The sequence below is a fragment of the Orbicella faveolata genome, unplaced genomic scaffold, assembly GCF_042242905.1.
Source record: "Orbicella faveolata isolate gen_17 unplaced genomic scaffold, um_ofav_v1 contig_3, whole genome shotgun sequence".
Classification (NCBI taxonomy): Eukaryota; Metazoa; Cnidaria; class Anthozoa; order Scleractinia; family Merulinidae; genus Orbicella; species Orbicella faveolata.
This window is the reverse complement of record NW_028301558.1, coordinates 10,718,662-10,737,776: the sequence shown is the minus strand read 5'-3', so window position 1 is coordinate 10,737,776 and position 19,115 is coordinate 10,718,662. Positions and strand designations below refer to the sequence as shown.

At 39.4% G+C, this 19,115-nt stretch overlaps 1 protein-coding gene across 1 annotated transcript; it reads left to right on the top strand.

Moving 5' to 3' along the window:
• The first annotated feature begins 26 nt into the window (after window positions 1-26).
• LOC110065853 (deoxynucleoside triphosphate triphosphohydrolase SAMHD1-like) lies at window positions 27-17,235 on the top strand. Its single transcript, XM_089298774.1, has 18 exons — window positions 27-312; window positions 3,633-3,676; window positions 5,956-6,058; window positions 6,382-6,439; window positions 7,084-7,199; window positions 8,175-8,245; window positions 8,414-8,563; window positions 9,296-9,343; window positions 10,168-10,265; window positions 10,417-10,575; window positions 11,206-11,262; window positions 11,862-11,970; window positions 12,524-12,607; window positions 13,374-13,457; window positions 14,460-14,564; window positions 15,518-15,609; window positions 16,082-16,127; window positions 16,453-17,235. Exons 1-18 carry the CDS (start codon window positions 165-167, stop codon window positions 16,543-16,545), a joined length of 1,665 nt encoding a protein of 554 aa, XP_089154900.1. The 5' UTR covers window positions 27-164; the 3' UTR covers window positions 16,546-17,235.
• Window positions 17,236-19,115: the final 1,880 nt, after the last annotated feature.

Genomic DNA, 19,115 nt, shown 5'->3' with positions numbered 1-19,115 from the left:
TGATGTGAGCCCCTTGGCCCATTATACAGCGGTTTTGAGTCGAAGACGTATACCCTTCATAGAAAGAACAAGGAAAAGAATTGTCCAGGTTGTCGAAGGTTTGGCGCGCTTCAACGGTGACCTGCTGAGTTCTGTTTACAGCTTTGTTGTCACTAAACTTACCAATGAATAAGGAAGGTCGAAAGCGAAAAGTAGCTATTGTCACTCCGCCAGATAATCGGTCTCTGGTGAATCCAAGAACACCGAGTCCGAAGAGGTACAGAGAAGAAAATGGCGACCACGATGAGACGTGGAACTACGAGAGTGAAATGGGTAAGAAATACATGTACGAGTGCATGTCATGTTCGAAATCCAGCTGTCGCATCTGCTACAGCTGAAAATTGACTTGTTTTGCATTGTGACAAAGTGTCATGTACTCAGTGAGCCCCTTCATATTCACAACACGTGTACGTAAAGTGAGTTGTCTCTACCCCCACCCGGGGGGGGGGGGGTACTGTCCTGTATGGGCCATGCAGGTATGTGCCGCTGTGAAGGGTATGGTTTTCAAGCAGTTTACTCTAGGATAGGGTATATAAATCAGAGCGTTTGGGTCTAGCTAGAATAGGGTATCATTTTTCACAAAACTGACCGGTTGGTTGAAGATTTTATCTAGACTAAGGAAACCAGGAATTGCCATTCAAAAGCATGAAAAGATCAAATCAGTAAGTTTAAATTAACGTGAATAAGCCTCCACAGTGTCAATAGATGGGGGGATTTGGGGAGTTTACTCTAGTATAGGGTAGCAAAATTCAGCTGAACTAGCTCTGGTTTAGGCTAAGGGTTCCAGGGTCCCAGCGGCACATCCCTACCCAGAAATTCCCAAAACACCCCACCGGGTCTCCACCTAATTGAAGTCTTTAAAACAGTGGATTCAAGTTCAGCCACAGGGGACCCGAACACTTTATCAGCAATAAAAATTAATGTACTGTTATTTACCTGTGTTCCTGTGTCTTTTTGACTCATTTAGAAGGGATTTGAATGAAGCAAAGGCGGTTTACATTTCTGAATATTATCTCCTCTGCCGCTTTGTAATTATGATGCTCCAATTATGTCTTAAGTTTCAAGTAACATTATTAACTATCAACTCCCGTCGGGAGAGAGATTCTCAGGTTTCACAACGGCCGTTCGATAAAAGAGAAAAGAGAAAATGAGAGTTAATAGTTAATGACATTACTCAAAACTTGAGACGTAATCGGAGCGTCATAATTATTACAAAGCAGCAGAGGAGATAATGTTCGGAAATGTTAACACAGGGGTCCATTAAAGCGGCGTGTCTGTTTGTATGTTCGAAATATAAAGAAATGTATGGAATATTGAAGAGTCTTAATATCGTAAACTTATTTGAGTAATGTCTATGTTAAAGTTCAAAATAAACATAAACCTACCTCAGTTGTTGTGTATTGTTGTTTCTGCAGCTCAAAATGGCAAATTTGAGCGAATTGGTGGGTTTTGCATTGACTGTTACTACACGTTATAAGAAAGAGACAAGTGTGGAAAGCTCATTTTCGACGGCCCCAGCACCAAGCTGATTTTCACCTAGAAATTAGAATCACCTGGCTTCCTAATCGAACACCAGATAAACTGAAAGGTTGACGCTTCTTCTCCTGGCATTCAATCGAAGATCCATTCAAAATCAAGTGCTAACTGCCAAGTAATTTTCAAGAAATGCAGCTTTCAAAGCAACCAGCACCTGCGGCTGAGATTTCCTGTGTAAAGGAGTAACAGTCACACTGTTTGCTCCACACTGATTGGATGCATTGTTTAACATCATCCAATCAATGTGGAGCAAACAGCATACCCAACAACTGAGGTAGGTTTACATGTACGTTTATTTTGAGCTTTAACATAGACATTATTCGATATAAGTTTACTCTTCAATATTTTTTCTCTCTTCAATATTCCCATACATTTCTTTATATTATAATAATTATGAATTTGTTGTGCGCAAATTCCATACGTATATGTTCAAATGCACATTACAATTAAAATACGTAAAAAATAAACGTTACACGCTAAAAGTGAAAATTACAGCTTAAAAACTACAATTCTAAAAAACTAAGTTATAGATTAAAAATTACAAGCGTTAAAGTACAATTTATACCTAACTAAAATCTAAAATTCTAAGAAGATCTTTCGACATACAAACAGATATGCCGCTTGTATGGGCCCCCTGTGATGTAAACCACCTTCACTTCATTTAAATCCCTTCTAAACGAGTCAAAAAGACACAGGAACGCAGGTAAATAACAGCACATTTATTTTTGTTGCTGATAAAGCGTTCGAGTCCCCTGTGGTTCAACAGTCTCCTGTGATTGTCTTATCTGTTGTAGAAGTTGATTAGTTGGCGTTTTGAGGCAAAGTGTGGGCACAGCCCTCAGGGGAACCTTTATCCTAAGCTCTAAGGTTTACAAAATAATAATGGGGTCTGAATTGTCATTCAGAAGATTCCTTGGGAAGTTTGTGGAAACACAATGACTGTAAATCAAGCAGCTGGGAGCAGCCTAAAATATAATAAATTCGGCAGTCAGAGTATATCGCAGATTTCCAGTGGAAAGTGTGATTAAAACTTGTTGAGGGTCTTTTATGTTTGCTTGGTCAATGGAAATATGCTGAGCAATTCTAAAACCCAGTTGAATTTTTTGCTCAGGTCAGTGGAAAATATGTTGAGCGATTCTAAAAATCATTCGAAATTTAAGAGCAAAATAGAGAAAAATAAAAGTGGCACATCTTCCAAGTCAAAGATATTTAAGGTGGCTCGTGTGCACAGTGTTGTCTATTTTTCTCTGAATTTCATCAGTGTATTATTTTTAAACGTAGTTGTAGGCTCACAAAGGATCATTTTGTTGAACAAAAAGCAGAAAATTTCAATACTACAGCTGTATGAATGCACAAAGCTCAGGGTCACTTTACTTTTAGCCATACTGTAAATAAAATTATTAGTGCTTGGGATGCTTATTTCAAATTTAGAAGAAGATGGGGGGTGCTTATTCAAGAGAGGCGCTTACGATTCAGGGGGACACTTGTTTAACTTTTCCCAAATTGTGGTCAGACATGATCTGTTATTTAGTAATATATGGTTGTGCTGCTGCACAAGGTTGGTTGGGCTTTAGGTAATGAATCTTCACCACCATCCATTGCGACGGTTGATGTGCAGTGCTTGAATGAGTCTATAATCACTTGCTTGTAATTGAACACGACCAAAACTATGCATCCTGTTTTGTCTCAGTACTCGTCCATTAAACAAGGGGAGGGGAGGGGTACTTTTTCAAGGGGAGGCGCTTATTTTAAATTTTGGCTGATAGGAGGGGCGCTTATTTCAAGAGGGCGTTTATTTGAGGGGAGGTGATAATTCAAGGATTTATAGTAACCCCCTAGGGGTATTGGGCCGGAATAAATGCCCAAAGCTGGGAGCCCAGCACTTAAGCTTATATGAAAAAAGGTAAGTTTTTCAAGTTGGTATAACCACAGTCACGGAGTCATCTTACCAGTTCAGATAAAATCTTTAAATTCATTTTTACCAGTTATATTTATATATTAAAAGTGACATCCTCATGCTGAACTTTAATTCTGTTGGGTGTACTTTTGTTCTGAAGATGGAGCCAGTGTGTCATCAGGAACAGAGGACAAACCATATAAGGTTCACTTTAATTTTCATGGAATAATTCATAAGTTGAAAGTTATTGCTAGTATCTGAATGTAAATAAAATAAATCTACTGGTACATGTGTTCTATCACAAATACCTTCCTCTTATGGTGTAGTTTCAGAAAATATCCATACCTCCTATACAGAAGGGATTTTTTCCAAGACTCCCCCAACCCATCTGGAAATTCTAACTAAGGTTACTTCCCACCTTCAGAGGTCAAAAAAATCGTTTTTTCTTTTATTTGACAAAATTTAAGTTCGTCACTTTATCTAGTGTTTCCAATGGAAAAACATTAAAAATCTCAAAAAGTGGCCGAGTTATTTAGAAAAAACGTATTTTCAAATAAAGTCAATAAACTAGGAAGGTGTCATAATCTTGTCAACGGGCTAGAACCCTGGGGAAATTTTCGTGGCAAATGCTCATCGCTCGTATTTCATGTCATTTGCATATTTTTATTTACATCACGCACTTGACAAAAATTCCCACGTGAAAGCTCTTTACGCTAACTCCTATGGAAAAACCAAAAGCAGAAAAAAGTCCTTGGGTAAAGAAAACGAAAAAAACCGGCCCAGAGAAGAAAGAAAAAGCTCCATATTGTCAAGGAAAGAAAAACAAAAAAACCCTTGCCCGGAGCAACAAAGGCTCTTGGTTTGGCCAAACGCCTTTGACAATCTCAGCATCTGCTGAAGATCCGGAGCGTTCAAATATCCTTGGAACAAGTAGCTTAAAAATCAAAGTCAACGTCAGTGCAGGCTGCGAACAAGATTCTTCGTCGGAATCTCGCAGAAGCGATGAAGAAAATGAAACCTACCCAAGGGAACTCATTTCAGCAATAAAAGTATTTCTTAAGCTGTCCATCGATTCCTTAACGTCTTGTTTTTCAGCGGCACATTTTCCGCCTTAAACATTTTTGGCGCAGGTTTTGCCTTTACCTTTGCCTTTGGTGTCTTTGCCCATTATATTACGTCGCTGTCCTAAATTGAACTCCACTGAGCGAGATAAAAAAACATGTTGCAATGCGATGCTTTTCCCGGGAAATCTTGATCTATTGTCAGAGACACTAGGAGGTCCTGTTGTTGCATTGGTTGTGGTTTTATTAGGCGTGATAATCTCTGGGCGTGGCGCGAGTTGTTTACGAACCTTTACAAGCTAAAATCTCGGATTTGATTTTTGGCGGAATACATCCACTTTGAGCGAATTTATAGGGTATGCAGATTTGACAGATTTTCGTGAAATTTTGCCAGAACATTTCAGAGATAATGACAAACCAAAGTGTGTCGGGAAATTTTGATATTTAACACATTTTTCCTGTGGCGTCCATTTACGCAACACGTCTCGCATATTTTTAGCTACTCCAACTTTAGATGTGGATATCTAGACAACCAATCAGAATATCGAAAAAGCCTGACACACTTTTGTTGATTGATGCCTTGTGAATAAGACTGTGCAGCCATTTTGCTCGTACTGCGGAATGCGATAGCCTATAAATGCAATAGAAGAAGCCTCAGTCGTTTCACACCTTACCGCCTCCTGACACTTCCTAAAAGAAAACATTGCTGAAATTGTATTTTTTTCTTAAAGTACAGTTATTAAGCTTTCTTATGATATATAGTTTGTTGGGGTTTTATTGAAACTAGTACGCGTACGATTTTTTTCCCAAAGGGCACCCGCGAAGGTGGGAAGTAACCTTAAGCTTGATATATTTCTTTACATTTTTGGGGTTTAGAGAACCCCTCACCCCACAGGAAATTCCGATCCCTTCTGTGGGAGAGGGGGGGGTAAGGATATTTTCTGGAAATGCATGTTGGCTACGCTACTCACTATAGATCTGTTCTGTTATAGGTAGTGAGTAGGCTAGCCGTGCAAATTATTGTTAAACAAAATGGTGTCTGCTTTTTTGTGTTTTCAAGTGTCTGTGAAGAGGATTTAGCTATCAAATTGCTTTTTAATTGAGATACATTTGTATTAATTTTTGTACTATTATTATACAGGGTTTCTTGGTGATACGTGTACTTGTACGATAATGTATGAACTGTGTGAAATGTCTCTACTAGTGCCCAAATGATTTTCTCAAAAAAAAAAAAATGTATGAGGCAAGCAATTTCATGTCTCTCATGCATAAATTATCCTGTTTCAATGTCATTATTTTATTCTCTGTCAGTCTTCTCAACCAAATATTTGAATGAAGCCTCTGTCAAAAAGGTCATGGAGTTTATGATGTTTGATATATCTGATATCTGATAGATCTGATCTTTGATGTATCATCTGACAGGTGTTTAATGACTGTATCCATGGCCATATTGAAATACATCCTCTCTGCGTGAAAATCATTGATACACCGCAGTATCAACGACTGAGGAACATCAAACAACTTGGTGGGTATTCTTTGTTATACATGATTGTATAGTTAAACATTGCCCTTTGAATGGTACCTAAAGGTGAAAGAAGCAAAGGGATAGATATTACCTTGGTGCAGTTAACCCCTTATTCCTGAAGGGGAACATGTACAATATTCCATTATTGGACACCAGGTTGGTATACTAGTGTAAAATGTGTTTTGTCACAATTGTGCAACTCATAAAATTGACCTCAGCATATTAAATAACTCCTTGTTATTCAATGCTGTATAGTCGTGTTCAAAGTGTAGCAGATATACTGCATCATTCTGGTTTTTTGTTTGTTTGTTTCTGGAAAATAGGAGGCTGCTACCATGTATTCCCAGGCGCATCACACAATAGGTTCGAGCATGGCATTGGGTAAGTCGGTTCTCCGTAGTGTTCCCGTGTCTGTGAGCTATTTATTTATGTACTTAACATTACACAGACCTTTGTGTGACATACCTTTTTGGCAATACTTTAATTTTATGGTTACAAGTGACCGCCACCTACAACAATATCAACTAGAAATCTTTGTTATATCGCAATTGGTTTTAAGAATGTGTTATTAACTAAGTACGTACACATGTGCCACTATAATGCCCTGTGAGGGAAGAAAATGATAGGCCGATCGACATCTCGATCCTCACTCTTTTCACTCTTTTCGATCGACACACCATCATCATCTCAGTCGACAGTCGACTAATTTTTGATTGATGTGCACATTTGAGTTGGTCGACACTAGGCCGGCTATTGACCGACTGTTGATCAAGTGTTGATCGAACATCAACCGAGTATTGATCTGGATGTCAATGGAGTACCAAGCAAAATGTCAATTGAGGGTATCAATCAACATTCAACCACTGATGTCTTTAGTACATATGATCCCTGTTTTTCATGCAGTTTCAGTCACTTGATGACATTAGTTTTGGAATATTGGCAGGGATAGACTTCAATTTAGGATTCCTAGAAATGGATTCTACTAAACCAGAGTTTGTTGCTGTATTTGTATGTTGTATTTTCAGGACCTGCCACTTGTCAGGAAGACTTGTTAAGAGCTTGCAAAAAAGGCAGCCAGAACTGGGCATTACAGATGAGGACATACTCTGTGTAAAGATAGCCGGACTATGCCATGACCTAGGTACTGAACATTATCATATGACCCGTATGGCCCCTCATGCTATTGTCCTGGAAAACCATAAGAAGCAAGGTCCCATATATGGACCATACACATTGATGAGGCTCAAAAAATGTGTACACCCTACTAGAAATGCTTACATGACAGCCCCAGTGGAATATTATGGGACTCAAGGCCAGAGGGAATCATGTTTTTAAGAACATTCAATAAGGCTCCGAAGAACAAATTTAGACATACATTGTAGACATTATTAGACAGTTTATTTTACTTGGAACACCCACCTCGCTATGGTAATGTTGCGTCCCATAGACTTGATAAGCAGAGTCTAAAGGATGCAGGCAGCTAGTTTACAGGTGCACCAAGAAAACAAAGTAACAAAGTAAAAATGTATGTACAATTGGTTATAAAGATTTAAAAACTTAACTACTAAGAATATATAACTACTAAAAAATATCTGAGAATGCATGAGAATATAGAAATGTGTATAAATTGTACAGATAAAAACTATGCTTAAGGAAGGTAAGTAAATGAAGAAAATTTTAAAATAAGTTTACATATATCAGCTGATGTCCATGTCACTTAGTGTATTTTTAAAAGTTTTATGGGAAGGGAAGGGAGGGGAAATGCTTGAAGACATGCTCCCATGCAAAACAACGCTCACTGTAAGTTATCACTGTGAAGGCTGCCGACACATCTCAGTCGAGGGACACATGGAATCTCGGTGCATGTACATATCTAAAAACTGCTGACATTTACTGGAACTCAGGTGCTCTTTGTTGTTAACTCGGTTAAATTGCATTTCACTGCATTTAATACAGGGGATTGATGAATGTGTTTATTAAAGTATGTTATTTCAGTCATGGGCCTTTCATACTCCTTTCCTCTGTATCAAAGCAAGATGTAATGGTCAACCTTTTTTAATGAAATGAGTGTTACCTGCATTGTAATTGATGAATGTGTTTGTTAAATGTAATTTAGGTCATGGGCCATTCTCCCACATGTTCGATGCACTGTTTATACCAACTGCCAGACCAGAGAGTCACTGGAAGGTAAGCACTACATCTAGATCAATAATAAAAAAACAAATTGCAAGTTCACTAAGTAAACATGTTTCATCTCTAGATTACTTTAACCATGAGTTGGCCATAGGTATTCTTTGATTTCAGTTACTGTCAGTGACACTTAATCATACATTGTTTTTATTATTTTCTGCGTAGCATGAAGATGCATCAGTAAGAATGTTTGATCACATGTTGGAAGTGAATAACTTGTTACCAACTTTTGCAAAGTATAATTTGGTTGACAAAGATGTGACCTTCGTTAAGGAGCTAATTTCTGGAGCTGTATTAAAAGAAAATAGTGCTAAGGTTTGTGTGTTTGTTTTGATAAGTAGGAGCTAACTTATTTGAGCTACAATCCATGCCACAATTTGCAAATTTTGTTTCAATTTGTTCCTCTGCCTCCAGACCCAAAGCGCTAAAGAACATGTCTATATTTTGCCATATTCAATTGCAGTAAAAGTTACAGAACATTTTTGAAATAGGATAAAAAAAATGTAGAGTGATCATACAAAAATTGCTCCTGGAAAAAACTATTTCAAAATAAAAAATTTGCAGAAACATTTTTTTTGTTTATATGTTAAACTCTAGCTACTGTACAAATTTGAGGGCAAACAATCAAATTCCCTTTGACTTGTACATTGTAGCTTTCAAAAGGTGATTCTGATGCTTGCATTAATATTCTAGAGATTATGAAAAATTTGACAATTCACAGTTCCAATGTACTTTTAGCTGCTTGTAATAATCTGGTTTTTTCATAAATTCACAAATCAGGTCCATTGATTAGTTGCTTTTCTTGTGTCACACACTAAATTTTCCCCTTGTCATTTGTCTCACTTGAACCCTTTGTCACCCTCAATTTTTAGTTCCTTGTCACCTGTCACACAGTAATATTTGACCCCGTAAAGTGTCATGTAATAAACGCTTTCTCACTCTCAGTTTCTTTTGTGACTATTGACAGCCATGTACATGTATTTCACTAACCTCAGGCTGTTCAACACCAGAGATGCTGAACTCAGATCGTTTATCAATCCCTTGCAGGTGTGGCCTTATAAAGGAAGAGGACCTGACAAAAGCTACTTGTACGAGGTGAAAATATCACTTTATTTTTGGTTTTGTTTCCTATATTCCAAGGAAAAGGACTCTTTCAAATTTCATATTTTCCCTCGTCATCATGAAAAGCTTGATTATCAGCTGCTGTTTGGGGAAATGAGCCTGCAGTAGGAATGAAGCCTGCCTTACGGTACTTGCAAAAAAAATTCAGATAATGTTAATTTCGGACACAAAATTGTGCAAAAACAAAATCATTTGAAATTTTTAAACATCTAAAATTTTTTACAGCCTCCAAAATATTTACAGTGCAGCATAAAATTTTAAGTAGCTCCAAAGCTCTTTTGATGATCTTTTTATATGGCGTGAACTTTACATTTACTTGCACTGCTTGATGCATTACGCTTGATTGAATTTGTGTAATTTTCTTGTCAGTGAGGGTGCAGTAAATCCATCATTTTCACGGATGTTGTTTCAGTCTAATTTGTGTTTTGTTGGTGCAAATGTACTTTTGGTACATTTCAACAAAGTCCACATTGTTTGTCTGAAATTTGTCTGAAATGAGATAAAAAGTGTCCAAAAATTAAATGTTTGAAATAAAACGTCGGAAATTTTTATGTCCGAAATTCTTTGCAAGTAATGCAGGCCTGAAGCATTACAGTCTAGTACTACCTATATTTTATTTTTGACAAAAAAGAATGGAGTTCTACTGCCTTATTGTAATGCATGGATTCCTTTTGACTGCTTTGTGCAGGTAGCAGGAGGAAAGTATTTTCATTTTCATTTTTCTACTGTTATGGGAGATATTTAGTTGAATCTGCTGCAGTAGGATTTGCTTGTAATTTCAAGTTGTTGTTTTCCAGATTGTGGCAAACAAAAGAACAGGAATAGATGTGGACAAGTTTGACTACTTTTCCCGTGACTGTCACTGTCTAGGAATCAGTAACAGTTTTGATCACAAGTATGTACAAGTATTCTTTTACATGCAAGCAATTTTTTCAAGTATTTTTTGTGTCACTTGAACATTAGTTTTTTAACCCTATATACTTTAATTAGTAATGACTTCCTCTTTCATAACAGTGAAATAATAATTATGGTTTTCTTGTCCTCAGGCGTTACATGAAGTTTGCAAGGGTAATTAACGTCAAAGGAAAGCTACAAATCTGTGTACGAGATAAAGAAGCTGGCAACATCTATGATATGTTTCACACACGAAACAGTTTGTTTAGAAGAGCTTATCAGCATAAAACATCAAATATAATTGAAAGAATGTAAGTGAAAGGAAATCTCTTGCACATGGTAATGCACTTGTGTTGACATTGCCATCTGTAGGATCCATGCATCTCAAATCACAACAACTGGCTGCAAAACTGTTGCAAACCCTTAATATTAAATAAATAAATAAATAAATAAATAAAAGTATTTAGAGAGGAAGCCATCAGCCCTAGCTGGTCTTCATGCAGGTCCTCTGTCGTGGTTGAATTGGAATTTGGAGACGTTGGTTTTTGTGGAGGGAGGAAAACCTGAGAACCCAGAGAAAAACCCTTAGAGCAAGGCGAGAACCAACAACAAACTCAACCCACGCAATCCCTGCTCCCCAATACAACATGTATTTATTCAGGAAAGCTGCCTGTATGTATCTGTCCCATACTTTCCCTATCTTAAGATTTCTTGTTTTTTTTTTTGTTTTTTCTTCATCCAAACTTCATTTCTTGTCTACTGGCAACCTTTCAACCAACGGGACTTTACGGGGAATGGGCTAAGTTTAAAATGTTTTGAAATGACGTGGCATTTGAGGTAACTCTATCATCTGTGTAAAATCATGCTTGTATTGTCTTGTATTGTCTAAGATTGCACATGTAGCACTTGCTTGCACTCAATTCTGTTTTTGCTGATTGCAGGATCACTGAAGCTTTACTTAAGGCTGATAGGACAATTCGCATTAGAGGATCACATGGGTAAGTTCACACTCGTGGCTGGATTAATAAGCTGTGAGCTTCATTTTGTTTGTCTTGAAAAAAAGTCAGGCTTTTAGCCAGGATTCCGTGAGTGGCAGTCCACCAACAAATATGAGGCCAAAGGCCCCATCCCGCTAGGGAAGTCTGGTGGTATTCCCTCCACGCAACCAAATTTTGATAAATTGTTTTAGGTGCGTTTTCCATGATTTTCAGCCGATAAATGTATCGATCGGACTTGAATGATAATGCGTCGTTTTGGTTTCAAAAAACATAAATTACATTGAAATGTAAGTTGGCTCTGCCCATACCAAACAAACATTCTTCATCTTGAAGTTGTGGTAGAACAAAAAAATTAGTGATATATGGGTATGAGAAACCTGTACAATGGGTACTCTACAAATGAACCTCTAATGCTACTTTACATGTATCTTGTATCTGTCATGCTTCAGAAACCACAATAATCTCTGGAGCTCGTATGCATACCGTATTTTGGCCTTTAAAACAATCTACATACGTGTAAACAGGGAAAGGGTCATCCATTAATTTAGTGGGTAGGCATTAAGACTCAATTCTTTGTTCGTGACTGCTTTCTGTGGTAGGAAAATGCTGTGCATTTCTGAAACAATTGATGACATGGAAGCATACTCACAGTTGTCAGATGCGATATATTATCAAATCCTTCACTCAACCGACCCTGCCCTGGAAGAGGTGAGTAACCATGGTAACCAGCGACTCAGAGCAGTGTTAAGTGGCAAGTGTTAACAGTCATTTCAATAGGAGCAGTAACTATTGGATAGACTTCAGGGGGTTGGGCTTGGCTAACAACCCCATCCTGTAAAAAGAGAACTTGTTGCAGAAACAGCAAAAAAAGCTGCCCTAGTGTGCCAACAACAACAACAGTAGCTTTATTTGCATGACCATAGAAATGTCTCTCCAAATTGAAGTGTCTCCGTGCACGTAATTGTTCTCCTGACAGTGGTAAGGTTACATCCAGACTAGGAAGTGAGTAAGTAACCCTGTGATGGACTAGCATCCTATGCAAGGGAGGTGAGGGGAGTAGAAATACTCCAAGCCACTTAATACTACAGAAACCAGGGTATGGAACACTTTGCCCCACGTAGATTGTGTCTCCATTCTCATTTTATTCCTTGCAGGATTGCCCCTAAAGAGAATTAGTTTTTAAGCCTGAAACGGAAAAGATAAACAATCCTGACTTGCTTAGCCTAATGTCAGACTAATGAGTGCTAGTCTCCTTTTCAAGGCACGTAACATTTTATTGCGGATAGAAAAGCGAGACCTATACAAATGCATTGGATCAACAATACTAAAGAAACCACGTGAAAAGGTAAAGAAATGATGACATACTCGCATGCAATCCAGTAATGACAAGTTGAGGCAAACCCTTGAATAGGGGGCTTTCTATAGTAAAATGGCGTTTAGAACTTTCTATTTCAAATTTTCAACTATTGGGGATCATTTGCCAAATAAGCCGCAATGAGCAGGAACTAAGAAATAATTTAAAGTTTTCTTTGTTGCCACGTATCACTCATCAGTTGGAGTCTAAATCAATTTAAATTATTGGTACCGTTTGGAGTGTAAGAATATACTTGAGATACACACCCTAGCCTGCGAGCAGGTTCACCTTTGAATCACACCCGCGAGCGGCCAAGAGCAAAGCGATTCGGCAGGAAGGCGTCTGATGAAGAGGCGCCAGAAAGCGTCTCGCGGCCTCGCCTCTCGATTTCGCGCTCGCGGCTACGCCACGCCCGCTTGTGCTCCAACGCGAGCCTGCTCGCAGGTTATACACACCCATGAATGGACTGCTTCAGGTTTCTTTGGGGGTTTTCAGAATTTCCAATGAATAAGCTTTTCACTTTTCTATGACATTCCCACTATCCCTCCCCTCACAAGATACGGTCACAAGATACAGTATTTGAATGGGACTCCTGATTTCACATAAAATTAATATTCACAGCCTGTGAACTTGTCGACAAATTATTTCCCTGATCAACCATGAAGGATGTAAAGATCAAAACAGAGGCTGGCGTAAATTCTTCTTCCTGCATCAATCAGGAAACACAATTTAAACTGATGCATTAACACTTCAACAGGAGGAGATTCCCGACATACAACTGGAAATAGCTGGCAGCATTGATGAGGGACCTTTCGTCGAGCCTGAAGATTTTGTTATTGACGTAAGTAGTGTCCTGTTACTAGAAACCCTTTGTACCACTAGTGAGTTGAGATGATGTTACGGGAGCCGATTTTTAACGCCGATTTTTAATCCGTGTTACACGAGACGACTTTTGACTAGCCTCCCCCTTTCCTCTCCTTTCAGTTGCCATGCGAAGAGCCTGCTCGCAGGCTAACTGTTAACGCAACTTTGTTGCGGCAACGGTATGTTACACGAGATGATTTTAAACGCAACACGCAAAATTCGGAAAATTCGGACAACAATGTTGCAAGTTTTTGAATCGCTTTCAAAAACCTGCAACGTGTTGCCGCAACGAAATGTTGCGTTAAAAGTCAGCATTAAAAATCGGCTCGTGTAACATTACCTTTAAACCTCCTATTACTAAATTGTAATCTCTTCAAAGGGTGAAAATAAGGAAACAAAAGAGAAATACATGTATATTCTTCGTTCTTTTTTCCACTGCAGGAGTGCGGGACTGCGGGAGCACTAGATCTACACCCATTTAATATTCATTTTTTTTCTACTGCAGGACTGCGGGAGCACTAGTTCTAGACCCATTGAACATTTTTTTTATATACTTTAAAGATTAATGTCATTACTGCAGGACTACGGGAGTAGGAGGTTAATGTCGCGCAATCGTGGCCGGGGATTCTGAAGTTGCTCCAAGATCTTAGAACTCCAATCTTACCCCCATCTCTACCTCTGACTTTTCCTTTTCCCCTTCCCTCTCTAAAATACAAGCAGGGTTGTATTGCCCCCCCCCCCCCCCTCCCCTTATAGACTGATAATCCTGTTTTGATTTTGGGTTGCCTTTTTTGTACGTGTAATTTTTTGTGTAAAGGCTCTGGCCTTTCCGTTGCCCTCCCCCCCCCCCCTTTCCGAAATACAAGCTGGGTTCAATTGCCCCTCCTCCCTCCCCCCGCCCCCCCTTGTTTACTGAAAGCCCTGAAAATGTCATTCCTTGATTTCTGCCTTTTTGTACCTAATAATTTTTGTTTCTCAGATTATCACGTTTGACTATGGAATGCGTGATAGAAATCCAATTGATGCGGTGCGGTTTTACCAAAAGAACAATCCAAACAAACCTATAATTCTCCGAAAGGATGAGGTATGTATGTTTTTTTAGGTTGACTTTGTATATTTATCGATGAGGTAGATGTGAAACAACTATTTGAAGGTACTACTCAATAGCTTTCGTTTGATTGATTGCATATTGATTGCTTCGGTGGTATATCAGGCGAGTTTGGTCGAGCCATGGTTCGTATTTTGGCGAGACATAGTTGGGCAAAATATCCATGGCAAGACCAAACGAGCCTGATAAAGGCTGATATGGGTACGATCAGGTCTTTACCGTACCTAAATTCGGCCAAGTGACCTTGTTATGGTAGCCATATCAGGTCAGTGATTTGAAATAACAACATATCAGGGTTCTGTTTCTCGAAGGTCCCGAAAAGTTTTCGCACCCGGAAAGCCGTAGCAAAATCTCAAACCAAGCCTTTCGAGAAATGGGCCACAGGACAGTAGAGACGGCTTCTAATAAGCTAATTGTGAATCTGGGTATGGTAGTAAAAATAAGAACCACAATAAAGGAGCGTAATTAATTAATAAGCAGCAAACAAACCAGTGTTATGTGAACGTTCGGCTTATAAACAGTACTAACTCTTTGCACACGAAGGCTTGACCCATCGCATAGTTAATAGTAAAACACGTGTTGTATGTCGTAGTAAGCGGTACCGCTTGAACGTACTGCTGAATAGCGTGAAGTTGAAGAGTCCCACTTGCAGTCCAAGGTCTAGGGGACGCGAGTCTAGCCCCGTCCTCCCACCCTCCTTATGGAGAGAAAATTTCCCCCTACCTCTTTGTTACGGTAAGAGCATCTCCACCTCACTTTCCGCCCATGATTGGGGTGCGCTTGTCGATCCACCTTGTGACTTGCGTGAGGATTTCTACCACTAAGTTAAAAGTAAGAACTATTTAAAGTATCGCTGAAGGTTGGGTAATGAATCAGGTTTATCGTGATATCCATTGCTAAGTCACTGTTATCCATTCGACCCACTTTAGGTGAGCAACATGCTACCAGAGAATTTTGTAGAGCAGCACCTTCGCGTTTACTTTCGCAAGAATGACCCTGAAAGTCTGAAGAAAGCTAAAGGGTTAGTGAATGCTTTGTTACTGCAAACCTGTCAAGTATTTCAGACCTGTCAAGTAAGCTATCGCGTGCCCTGCTAGTGGGAGTCGTCACGCAATGCTAGCGTTCCTTGAACATTCTGATGCTCTGATAACGGCCAATCTCGTTCCCAGAGGCCGTGATCCTTTTGGTCAGCGCAAAGAAATCGAGACCTGGGAAAAAATCGGAAGGTGGGCGAGCATTAGTTACAGCGGCTACTCTCGCTACGCATGTTCAGAAACCATTATTAAAACTTGATCGCATGCGCGCAATCAAACCGGAATCAGGATTTTCTGGTTCCGGCTTTTGATTTCATCAAGAGCATTGCGCCTTCGGTCACCGCTGACCGAAAACGCGCGGGAACAAGTCGGATGGTAGTTTAAGAAGCCTTCGCTTTTGTTTCAGTTTGTTTGTTATTCGTTATTTGACAATTCATTTTATTGTTGGCTCCTGTCTAGGTGCTTTATTCTGTGGTGCCAGGGTCAGCAGTGTACAACGCCAAAGGTAACGTATTAAATTCAAATTTCCGTGATGTCGTCGCAATTTTACCAGTACATAGACATACAGCAGTCTTTGTTTCTTTGTTTGTTTGTTTATTTGTTTGTATTTTATTCCTCATCAAAAGTGAGTGATACTTTCAATTTTCATTTCGCTACTGAGTACATGGCAAAATCTGTGACTCAAACAAGACTTTCCACTTCACACCAGTAGCATATGAGAATCTTTTGTCATTTTTGGTGTTACGCTCTCCCTCCTCTCCCCTTCCCCTCTCCGGCCGAGAGCCTCGCGAAAAAAAGCCTTAACGATATTGTACTGTGTTTGTTCATAGGGAGGGGATTCTCTGGCGGAATTTACCCCAATGAAGTCATCACAGGAAAGTGGTCAAGGGAACCCAGAAAGATGTCTCACCTATGACGATTGAGCGCAGCCTGAAATCTAGGACTTTTAATATGATAAACAACAGCCAAGACAATTTTAATGCATGAGTTGGGTTGGGAACGTACGTGTCACCAGATCTTTTTAAAAAGATGATTATTTTTAAAATGTTGAAGAATCGACTTCAAATTCTCATGTTTAACGATGTTGTAAATTCAAATCCAATTCACCACTTAAGAAACGAGAAGAGATCTGGGGCGAGTCTCATCTCGCAGTGGCTTGTGGGATCGTAACCGTTGCTAATATGGCTTCTCGTCTTTTGTGCTGTCCCAATAACGGTCCCACAAGCCACAACCAGATTTCTTTGTTTCTAAAGTGGCAAATGTACCCAATATAAAAGACCTTCTTAAGGTATTTTAATCAGTGGTTTTAAATTTACAACCTAGTTTCTAGTAACAAGGCATTTAGTGAATCAAGTAAACTTCACTTCACTGTGTTACATTGAGTCACGTGACTCTAAGTTTCAAGCCCGCAATGTTTGCAGGGAAGTGGTTTAGGAATGGTGGGAGTATTTTTAATGTCCAACAGCAATTGAATATTAAATTTCACTTAATATATTTTAACACAAACCAAACGTTTGTTAGTGATAAGACACGGACATAAATTGTTTTAGTTTTGTAAAATCACTGGTATATTTTTTACTCAAATTGAGTACAATAAATATACTTTCATTTTAGGAGGGTTTTTTTTACCTTGTTAAGTAAAAATGTGTAAGGTGTAACAAGTGTCAAACTCGGACACTCTTGGAATGGTACCTGACTATTTTTCGAGATATTGCACTTCACATGGACAGACCTTTGTATTCGTGGAATTACGACTTCTCAAGGATTATGGTAAATGGTTTGAACCCGGGAGTATCAGTAGTTCGTATAGTGTGATCGTCCGGGTGAGGGTAGCTCTGAAAAGAACTGTTGTTAGTGACTGACGTTTGGACAACGTGAGGGGAAGTCATCTTCAGCGTCAAGTGAATAGTATTGGTCAGTCGATAAGTCTGGTCCGTTGAACGTAATTGGTCAGTTAAGCCATGATGGTATTGGCTGAAAGGCTCGTGTAAAATAGTAAATGGTTTGAACCCGGGAGTATCAGTAGTTCGTATAGTGTGATCGTCCGGGTGAGTGTAGTTCTGAAAAGAACTGTTGTTGGTTTGTCATCAGTCATTGGTCGGTTTCGATCCGACTATTGTAAGTCAAATTGGGCGGTTTTTGGTCCGTCTATTGTTGGTAAAATTAAGTCGGTCTGTTAAAAGTCCGTTTGTCGGTTTCGTTTCCGTCATGGATAAGTCGTTTGTAAGGCGCCGGTAGTTGTTGACATCTGTTAAGTGGCGTTTGTTGTAGGTTAGTGTACCAGCTTTCCAGAGTCAGTCGTTGAAAATAATTTGTACTGTAGGTTAAGCACGGAGCAGAGTCCCACTTGAATCTGAAGATGACTTCCGCTCAATCTCGTTCCCAGATCTCTTGTGGACGAAGCCGAAGGCGAGCTCGCTTCGGCTTCGTCCACAAGAGATCTGGGAACGAGATTTAGTTAAAATAGGAATAGTTTTGGGAGATGTTTAAGGCTCTTCAGAAAGAGAAAATATACGAATCAATGCAATTTCACTAACATCAGGGCTGACATGTGCACTGATAACCCTTGATCAATGACTGGTACAACTGATGTTGTAGTCGATATCTGAATGTCTCTGCTATTCATATATGTTATTTGCCAGGCGGGAGGTCCGTATTGGGGAAAACTGTGCCCTCGGTCTTGAGTACGACTCTTGGCCACCTTTTCCCAATACGGACCGACTAAGGCCGGCAAATAATGCTTATTTTTTTTCTCTACCGTATTACTTTGAAAGCAACTTTTGAGTTTAATTTTAATTGAAACCTTTCAGTTCAAATCTGGCTTACGCGTGCGTTTGAAATTTCGGGCACAAAAAGCGGTACTGTTTGCTCGGAATCCATAATTGTTTGGCTCTGTGTTGGATGTTTACATTTGATGTTGTTTTACAGCGTAACAAAAAGCTTGAAAAGTTGCCAAAGTTGGAAATTTCGGAGCAGTCCGTACTAGAGGTCCGGATGGGAAAAATCCCGACCGCTGTAGCGCGCGATAAGCCAATCAGATTCAAGGATTTAGGATACCGGACCCGTGAGAAGCTGGAGAAACAAATAATCGTTATTATTTAGCGCAATCTTCCATCCTTTGCAGATTGGTCGAAAGCTCGCCACCTAATAACTCTTTGCGAATAATGATCTAGTCATGCGCGTAACCAACTTTTGCTGCAGACAATATTTTGCTCATGCGTGAATGTGTCCACTTCTGAGAATTGGCATTCTCGTCCCCAGAGCCTCCATTTCTTTAGATCACGTGTTGGTGGCACTGGAGACGAGAATGGAGAATTAGCAGCTCATTTCTGAGAGTCGCCGGAGATTGATTTTGCACAAAGGCTAGATCAAAGGTGCGTTCCTTTGGGGTGATCTCGATAAGGATTGGTCATCCAACATGACCAGAGTGGATTCATCAGTTCCTATGATGATGCAACCTCGGTGGGAACGAGGCTGATGAGGATGCACCGTG

What these genes read in the sequence shown, in the direction of transcription:
- LOC110065853 (XM_089298774.1), top strand. Translation starts at nt 165, where the DNA reads ATGAATAAGGAAGGTCGAAAGCGAAAAGTAGCTATTGTCACTCCGCCA. An exon ending in GAGGAACATCAAACAACTTG is followed by an intron (nt 6,059 to 6,381) that starts GTGGGTATTCTT and finishes TCTGGAAAATAG; the next exon opens with GAGGCTGCTACCATGTATTC. An exon ending in ACAAAAGCTACTTGTACGAG is followed by an intron (nt 9,344 to 10,167) that starts GTGAAAATATCA and finishes GTTGTTTTCCAG; the next exon opens with ATTGTGGCAAACAAAAGAAC.